Source organism: Anguilla rostrata, unplaced genomic scaffold (assembly GCF_018555375.3).
Source record: "Anguilla rostrata isolate EN2019 unplaced genomic scaffold, ASM1855537v3 scaf0652, whole genome shotgun sequence".
Lineage (NCBI taxonomy): Eukaryota > Metazoa > Chordata > Actinopteri > Anguilliformes > Anguillidae > Anguilla > Anguilla rostrata.
The window spans coordinates 1,421-10,252 of NW_026986119.1; the positions used below are offsets into that span (position 1 = coordinate 1,421).

Below are 8,832 nucleotides of genomic sequence, written 5' to 3' on the forward strand. Positions count from 1 at the left end.
AGGACTGGAAGCACAGCTCACCTCGTCCAGTCCACAGGACTGCAGTGTCAATCATAAATTTGCTAACGGCCAATTAATTACTACGGTTGACGTAAACAGTGGCTAGCTAGTGTAACTCGTGGGAACAGTCAGAGACGGTTTGATAATGAACAAAACGTCTCTGGTACATTTTTGACTACTAACCCGTGCCCATAGATTTCCACATCCGTAGCCACTGGACTCTTCTCCCGTCAGAAAAAGAAATGAGAACGTGACGCCATAAACTTTAAAATCGAAAGCAATTTAATTTTACGTTTAAAATCTGTCGGCAACGCGAATAATATCAAATAACCAGTAATTTATTAGTTTTTGTTCCTGAAACGGAAAACGATCGGCCAAAAAGTTTGCGGATCCACATGTAAAAGTTGTTTTGACAGCTGTCTCGTCAGATCGAGTGCCACTAGCGGGAAGCTCGGGTAACTACACAACTGCGTCAACAGCGGTACTTTCCAGGGGAAAGTGAAAGAAAACCAGCAGCGGAAGAAGGGGTCTCGTCTTGTTGGACACACTGTTTAATAGGTGCGCTGTATTTTCTACATGGATATCTGACACTTCCTAAACATCAGCTATATATCAGTGTCACAAAACGTCTAAATCGACAAGAATGTGAATGACTGTCCTGTGTTTCTATCCGGCAGATCCCCTTCATCGCAGATGCATGCAGCAGGCCGCAAGAGAAAACGAATAGAAACCTTCGGCGTCAATAAAAAGTACAGGGGAGTACGTCAGTCTGTTGGTTTCTGTCTCGGCTTCTTCCTCGCAAGAAGAGGGGGTAAGAAAATAACCGGGTTATATTTCGGGGTACATTTCGTGTAAAAAATGCGGAAGGAATCGTTGCGAGCACAGCGACTTCTGCCAAGATGAAGAATGAACAAGAACGTAACGCACTTCACGTGATTAGCGAAGCTGCTGTCAAAACAAGAAACGAAACTTAAAAATGTTAGGCATAAAACCGTTGTATTGAGATATTTGGACATAGCTACGAAGAAGTTTCAGTCTTCCGCATTAGGCCACAGAGCGTAGCGAAGGGGGCAGTGGCCTGAAGGTACAGAACTACGAAACAGTTTTGGAACGAGGTGCTCACTCGGTTAGTGGCAGCAATGGGAGCATTTGGATGGACGGGAGGAGGGGCGGATGGACTGGGTGGGTGAAAGAAAAAGAACGAAATGGGGAAAGGGAGTCTTTCAAAATAAAAGTCCGGAACAAAAATATATTGGTAGTTCTTAAAAACGGACTCCCCTAATTATTTTCACTTACACAAATATGACACGCAGGCTAGAAGAGACTGTACAAATTTTTTTGACAGATTATGAGGAAAAAAGTCATAAATATTGCACTTTTTCCAAAGTACATTATTATACCCTGTCAAATCTATGTGGTACGGATTCTTGCTGGCTTTCTCCTATGAGCTAAGTAATAAATAAAATGTACAATGGGACACATGGTAAATGCAATTACCTTCAACTGGAAAAACTGTACACTTTGTCAGTGAGTGGAGTAGAGAGGGGTAAACTGATACCGTAGAAATAAGGTTTAGAAATGGATTAACCATCAAATATTTTTATAAAAATCCCAGTTTCTCCCAAACCACTTGGCTACAGGCGGTCTGTTCAAATGATAAAATTGTGAAAGGACACTGCTCTCCTTTTTCTCTCTCCCTCTCCACCTCTCTCCCCTCTCCCTCTCCTCCCCCCAGTATTCGGGGATGTTGCCTGTGCTCCCCCCTCCGGTGCTGGAGAAGGTGTTTGTGAACGTTCCGCACAAGGAGGTGGTGTGCGTGTGTCGGCTGGTGTGCCGGGAGTGGAAGGAGGTGGCCGACAGCGCCGCCTTGTGGCGGGAGAGGTGCAGGCGGGACAGGTTTCGGCCCCACGACATCACCAGACCCCCCACTGACTGGCGGCTCTTTTACTTCCTGTGCAAAAACAGGCGGAACCTGCTAAAGAACCCCAGCGCTGATGGTGGGTGGGGGTGGTTGGCAGTCGGCGGATGGATTGGGTGGATGGATGGATGGATGGATTGATGGATGGGAGGAGGGGCAGTTGGCAGATGCCAGATGGATTGGGTGGATGAGGGGGTGATGGATGGATGGATGGAGGGGCAGATGGACTGGGTGGGTGAAAGAAAGAAAGAAAGAACGAAATTGAGAAAGAGGACTGCTATAATAAACCTAGAATAATTTTTTTGTTTTTCCACCTCTCCTTTTCGTGTCCTTAAGAGGAATTCAACGGATGGCAGATTTTGGAGAACTGGCGCGATGAGTGGCGCATAGAGCCTTTATCTGAGCCTCCTGACGGAACGGCCACTAAGTATTTTGCTACTTCCTACGAGTGAGTATCCCGTCCGCCAAAGTGCCTGAGCTCTGCCTCTGTCCTTCTGCCTCGTTGCATTACGGCATGTCTTGTCTTTTCATTCTAGACCCTGTAAGAAGTACCAGCTAATAGACCTGGTGAAGGAGGGATACAGTCAGTCGTTCATGGATGAGATTCAGCCTGATATTGTCATATCTGACTGGTGAGGGAACCTTCCACAACGTGTGTTTATTTTCATTCTCAAAACACTGGCCACACAATGAATGCTCACATAATGAATTACACATTTATGTGTGTGTGTGCATGTGTGCATGTATGTATGTGTGTGTGTGTATGTATGCATGTGTATATATGTGTGTGTTTGCGTGCGTGTGTGTGTATGTGTGTGTTTGTGTTCGTGTGTGTATGTGTGTATTTGTGTGTATGTTTGCGTGCGTGTGTGTATGTGTGTGTTTGCGTGTATGTATGCATGTGTGTGCATACATGTGTTTGTGTGTATGTGTGAGTTTGCATGCGTATGTGTATGTTTGTGTGTATGTTTGCGTGCATGTGTGTGTGCGTGCGTGCGTTTGCGTGTTTGTGTGTGTGCATTTCTGTGTGTGTGTGTGTGTGTGCGTGTGTGTGTGGGTGTGTGCGTGTGTGTGTGGCAGGTATGCACCCCGCTGGGACTGTGGAAGCATGTATGAGATTTGTGTGGAGCTGCTTAGCCGAAACAAGAAGGTCATCCGTAAGTTCTGTCCAGAACCCGTCGTCTATGAGCAGTGGAATGACCAGAAGTGGCAACAGGTGAGAGAGACCAGCTTTGCATGCATTTTAGTTGATTATCATTTCATAGAAAGACGTGATCTTGCTCTGAAAGATGTAGATTTAAAAGCGAACGCAGAAATTTGGATCTTATTTCTTGACTTTTGTTATCTGAAACAAATGCTTTTATCCAAAGCGACGTACAAAAAATGCATTTCATGGTAATAGACAACTACTAAACACAGGTTCAATAAGATACAATACTTATTTTGTACAGCTATTTCTAGCCAAGAACACCGTTTAGTTCACACAGTGAACACTATTCTGACCTAACCTCTGCAAAGCCAACTAGGCAGAAGAACATTTTAATCACAGATTATCCAAGGTGGACAGTGTTGTTGCTTGGCTACATGTTTTCCCATGAAAAGCCTTTTCGACCGCTGTGTGATTTAGTAACCGGGCTGGCCTTTGGGGCGAGTGTGGGAGTTATTGCACCCTCTCAGGCATCAGCTCAGGCCAGCCCCTGCACAGGTCCACAAGATATGTCTAACACAGAATTCTAATAGCACCGATGCAAAATTGGCACACAGCACCACCCGGCCCAATCAGCTCTCGTCTCTGTCCTTAAATATGAATGGCTGAAGCAGATGAGACGGCGTCCTTTAGTCAGTAAATCTGAGGGATGCTTTTCCTTTCGCCTGGTGCCACTGGGCCTCTTGGGCTGCAGATTTACGGTGGCAAAGCCGTCCCGTCACCAGCTGTGGTACGGGTCTACTTTACGTTTACGGCGTTTAGCAGATGGTGCTGTCCACAGAGCTACTCGCTCGGTCGTACACACACTGCAGTTACGCGGCTGGGTATTTTACTGAGCCGTTCAGGTTAGGGACACACCAGGGACCCCGCTCTGTAGCCTTGGAGTAGCCAGCACAGGCCCGCTAATCATTACTCTGTAGTGCTCTTTAAGGGCCAACAGGCCATCGCCGTTTTTCTGTGATACGTGCTGTGATTTTGAGTTTTACATGCTGTGATTGAGTTTTACGTGCTGTGATTTTGAGTTTTACGTGCTTTTTGTGTTCTATTTGTTGTGATTTTGTGTATTGTGCTTGATGTTAAGTGGCACCAACAGAATAATAATTAAATTTTAAATAAAGCAGGGGAAACGCAGCCAATTGGCAATTAAAAAACACATTCGTTTTAATGACAAATCTCGGGAGCAGAGGAAAAAGCATAGCGATAGGTCTGTTATCTGCTCATGACCCCCTGACCCCCCGACCTCTGACCCCGACCCCCTGCTGCCTGCCCTGTGCTTTCAGATGACCCACGTGTTCCGGGACTACGGGCAGGGCGTGCGTTTTGTCCGGTTCTGTCACGGGGGGAAGGACACGCAGTTCTGGAAGGGCTGGTTTGGGATCCGGGTCACCAAAAGCAGCGTGGAGATCTGCCCCTCAGCGCCTGTCTGAGTTTGGGCCACGCCACAGGCTCGATTCCCTGGTTGGACACTCTTGAGCCTGTCACTGAACCTGCACAGCTTCAGTATATATATCCACCTGTATAAATGGATGCGATGTAAATGCTATGTAAAAAGTAGTGTAAGTCACTCTGGATAAGAGCGTCTGCTAAATGCCTGTAATGTCTGAAAGACTGCAAGGTCACAGTGGTCCAGTGCACTTTGGTGAGGAACCATCAGTAATTATGAAGGGAGAAAAGTATACTGTATGAATATCTGTATTATGAACATGAAAGAATTAGTATGAAAGAATGTGCTTTTCAATCACCAATTTCATCTGTTTATTTCATACACCTTTTTAAGTAGGTTTTTAAAAAGCTGCTTATGTTTGTATTTATCTTTGATAAAATGCATCATTAAGAATTTCATACAGGTTTTTTTTATCATGATGCAAATGATTTGAGTTGTCCTGTTCATGTAAGTGATGACATCTGTTTATTAGTATGTTATCTGACGACCTTCAGCATGAAGACAGTGAATATATGTGCTTGTCTTCTCTCCCACTCTGGTGGACTGATTGTGTTCAGGCCCCGATTTGTCCTGGAATAAGCACCTTTTCAGGTTTCTTTTTCCAGACAAGTGATTGGCTGATGGTTCTCACATGGGGATTAAAGGCCTGTCTTGTGCAGTCATTCATTAGCTTATATTGCAGATAACAGTCAGCATGAAAGATTTTGGGCTAATTAATTAATCATGAGCAAAAGAAACACCCCCCTGATTAAGCTATTAAAATCTGTAAAAAAAAAAAAAAATATTGGGCCTTGATGACAACCAAAACCAAAAAATGAGATACCATCTATTTTCCCCAGGGTGCGCAGGAACTGCCGCCGTGGGCTATGCATGGCAAACTGTGGTCACTCACTCACTCACGGACGACCTTTGAGGGACGTTTTGTGGGACGCGCAGGTGGTGCCAGCTAAAATGTGCCTGCGGAAGTGAGTTGCGCCGTGGGTCTGGACGGTTATGTGCTTGTTAATGTAACTCATTGGAATGATATATTTTACGCGCTTCTTAAATTTGGAGAATTTGTACTGGAAAGAATACGATTTGATATGTTTTTTCCCCTTTAAAACAGATGGTATTCATCAAAATGTATCAAAACATGTTTTCATAATAGTAAGCCCACAACCCTGCTCAGGATAAGCGGGTATAGATAATGGATGGATGGATGGATAATAGTAAGTGCTTAAAGAAAGCAAATAGTTGGTGAAGTGTGGCCAATCTTCTTGGCGCCTTAACAGTTAAAAGAATTTGGCTTGAGAGTGTTTACCACCAGGGGTCCCCAGTGAGTCACTTGGTAGCGCTGGATGTCTGAAACAAGGTGGGTAGGGGTCAGATGTGTTCAACTGCACAACCAAAGAAGAGGTCAATGAGTGTTTTTTTTTTAACTCAATTTCCTTGCCGGGTGTGGATAAATAGTAATCTTTATGCTCAATAGAGTTTGTAACCCCAGAATGCAATGTACTTGCGAGTCAGACCTGTGTACTTCCCTGAAAATCAAACTGGGGCGAAGAAGGTGAAGAAGAGAGTTGTTTGAAGACAGTCCTACTTCTATCCTATTCAGCTCTGTGTTCAGCTGTGTTCAGCGTTCTGCAGTGTTATTTCAGCCCATTCAAGCATCGAGTGTCTGCTCACTGGACTGGAAGCACCGCTCACCTCGTCCAGTCCACAGGACTGCAGTGTCAATCATAAATTTGCTAACGGCCAATTAATTACTACGGTTGACGTAAACAGTTGCTAGCCAGTGTAATTCGTGGGAACAGTCAGAGACGGTTTGACAATGAACAAATCGTCTCTAGTACATTTTTGACTACTAACCCGTGCCCATAGATTTCCACATCCGTAGCAACTGGACTGTTCTCCCGTCAGAGAAAACAAATGAGAACGTGACGCCATAAACTTTAAAATCGAAAGCAATTTCATTTTACGTTTAAAATCTGTCGGCAACGCGAATAATATCAAATAACCAGTAATGTATTTGTTTCTGTTCCTGAAACGGAAAACGATCGGCCAAAAAGTTTGCGGATCCACATGTAAAAGTTGTTTTGACACCTGTCTCGTCAGATCGAGTGCCACTAGCGGGAAGCTCGGGTAACTACACAACTGCGCCTGCAGTGTACTTTCCACGTGAAAGAAAGCCGGCAGCGGAAGAAGGGGTCTCGTCTTGTTGGACACACTGTTTAATAGGTGCGCTGTATTTTCCACATGGATATCTGACACTTCCTAAACATCAGCTATTATCAGCTATATATCAGTGTCACAAAATGTCTAAATGGACAAGAATGTGAATGACTGTCCTGTGTTTCTATCCTGCATATCCCCTTCATCGCAGATGCATGCAGCAGGCCGCAAGAGAAAACCTTGCAAAACCGGCGTCAGTAAAAAGTACAGGGGAATGGGTCAGTCTGTTGGTCCTGTCTCTAACTCGGCTTCTTCCTCGCAAGAAGAGGGGGTAAGAAAATAACCGGGATTATATTTCGGGGTACAATTCGTGTAAAAAAAGCGGATGGAATTGTTGCGAGCATGGCGACTTTAGCCAAGAAGCAACAAGAACGTAACAAACTTCACGTGATTAGCGAAGCAGGTATCAAAGCAAAAACGAAAGATTTTTTTTGGCATAAAACCGTTATTTAGAGATATATGGACATAGCTACGAGTCTTCCGTATTAAACCACAGAGCGGAGCGAAGGGGGCAGTGGCGCGAAGGTACAGAACTATGAAACAGTTTTGTGGAACGACGGAGCGAAGGGGGCAGTGGCGCGAAGGTACAGAACTATGAAACAGTTTTGTGGAACGACATAGCTCAGGAGTTAAGACCGATTGTCTGGCAGTCGGAGGGTTGCCAGTTCAAAGCCCACTTTGAATCTCTTCTTGCCTGCGAAGTGTCCTTGAGCAAGACACCTAACCCCTAACCCCTAACTGCTCTGGGAGGCATCAATTGTAAAGAGCTTTGGATAAAAGCGCTATATAAATGCAGTCCATTTACCATTTGGAACGAGCAGCTCACTCGGTTACTGGCAGCAATGGGACCATTGCGGGTTGGAGTCTTTCAAAATGAAAGTCTGAAACAAAAATATATTTATAGTTCTTATAAACGGAACCATCTAATTATTTTCACTTGCACAAATATGAAACGCAGGCAAGAAGAGATTGTACAAATTATTTTGACAGATTATGAGGAAAAAAGTCATAAATATTGCACTAAAAGAGAGGGGTAAACTGATACCGTAGAAATAAGGTTTAGAAATGGATTAACCATCAAATGCTTTTTGAAAAATCCCAGTTTCTCCCAAACCACTTGGCTACAGGCGGCTGTTCAAATGATAAAATTGTCAAAGGGGCACTGCTCCCTTTTTCTTCTCCTCTCCACCTCTTTTCCCCCCTCCCTTCCTCCCCTCAGTATTTGGGGATGTTGCTGTGCTCCCCCTCCCGTGCTGGAGGAGGTGTTTGCGAAACGTTCCGCCCCAAGGAAGGTGGGGGTGCGTGTGTCGGCTGGTGTGCCGGGAGTGGAAGGAGGTGGCCGACAGCCCGGGCCCGTGGGGGGAGAGGGCAGGGGGAAGGTTTTGGGCCCCCGCATCACCAACTCCCCACTGACTGGCGGCTCTTTCTTCTGTCCAAAAACAGGGGAACTGCTAAAGAACCCCCGCGTGATGGGGGTGGGGGGGGTTGGCAGCGCGGTGGGTTGGGGGAGGGTGGGGATGATAAAGGATGGTGGGGATTGGTGGGGGAGGGGGGCCCTTTGGCAGATGCTGGATGGGTTGGGAGGATGAGGGGGCGATGGATAGTTGGACGGGAGGAGGGGCGGATGGACTGGGTGGGTGAAAGGAAGAAAGAAAGAACGAAATTGAGAAAGAGGACAGCTATGAAAAACCTAGAATAATTTTTTTGTTTTCCCCCCCCTCTCCTTTTCGTGTCCTTAAGAGGGACTCAACGGATGGCAGATTTTGGAGAACGGGGGCGATCAGTGGCGCACAGAGCCTTTATTTGAGACTCCTGACGGAACGGCCACTAAGTATTTTGTTACTTCCTACTTGTGAGTATCCCGTCCGCCAAAGTGCCTAAGCTCTGCCTCTGTCCTTCTGCCTCGTTGCGTTACGACATGTCTTGTGTTTTCATTCTAGAACCTGTAAGAAGCGCCAGCTAATAGACTGGTGAAGGGGATACAGTCAGTTTTTTCAGGGAGTTCAGCCTGATGTTGTCATATCTGATGGGAGGGTTCTTCCCCAAAAGTTG

General features: G+C 45.6%; 1 protein-coding gene across 2 annotated transcripts; it reads left to right on the forward strand.

Annotated features, from left to right (window-relative positions):
* Positions 1-221: 221 nt before the first annotated feature.
* Positions 222-6,236, forward strand: LOC135246650 (F-box only protein 6-like). 2 transcript variants are annotated; one of them, XM_064320002.1, is made up of 7 exons: positions 222-558; positions 678-763; positions 1,736-1,997; positions 2,255-2,366; positions 2,455-2,550; positions 2,999-3,134; positions 4,406-6,236. In XM_064320002.1, the coding sequence occupies exons 3-7, from the start codon at positions 1,745-1,747 to the stop codon at positions 4,550-4,552; spliced, it is 744 nt and encodes a 247-aa protein (XP_064176072.1). In that variant the 5' UTR covers positions 222-558; positions 678-763; positions 1,736-1,744; the 3' UTR covers positions 4,553-6,236. The 2 variants fall into 2 exon arrangements, with proteins under 2 accessions (XP_064176072.1, XP_064176071.1); XM_064320001.1 differs by having other exon boundaries at positions 226-558; positions 678-811.
* The last annotated feature ends 2,596 nt before the right edge of the window (positions 6,237-8,832 follow it).

Excerpts from the sequence above, each read along its gene's own strand:
- LOC135246650 (XM_064320002.1), top strand. The coding sequence starts at position 1,745 with ATGTTGCCTGTGCTCCCCCCTCCGGTGCTGGAGAAGGTGTTTGTGAAC. Across the intron at positions 2,367-2,454 it reads TATTTTGCTACTTCCTACGA|ACCCTGTAAGAAGTACCAGC; the intron begins GTGAGTATCCCG and ends TTTTCATTCTAG. Across the intron at positions 3,135-4,405 it reads ATGACCAGAAGTGGCAACAG|ATGACCCACGTGTTCCGGGA; the intron begins GTGAGAGAGACC and ends CTGTGCTTTCAG.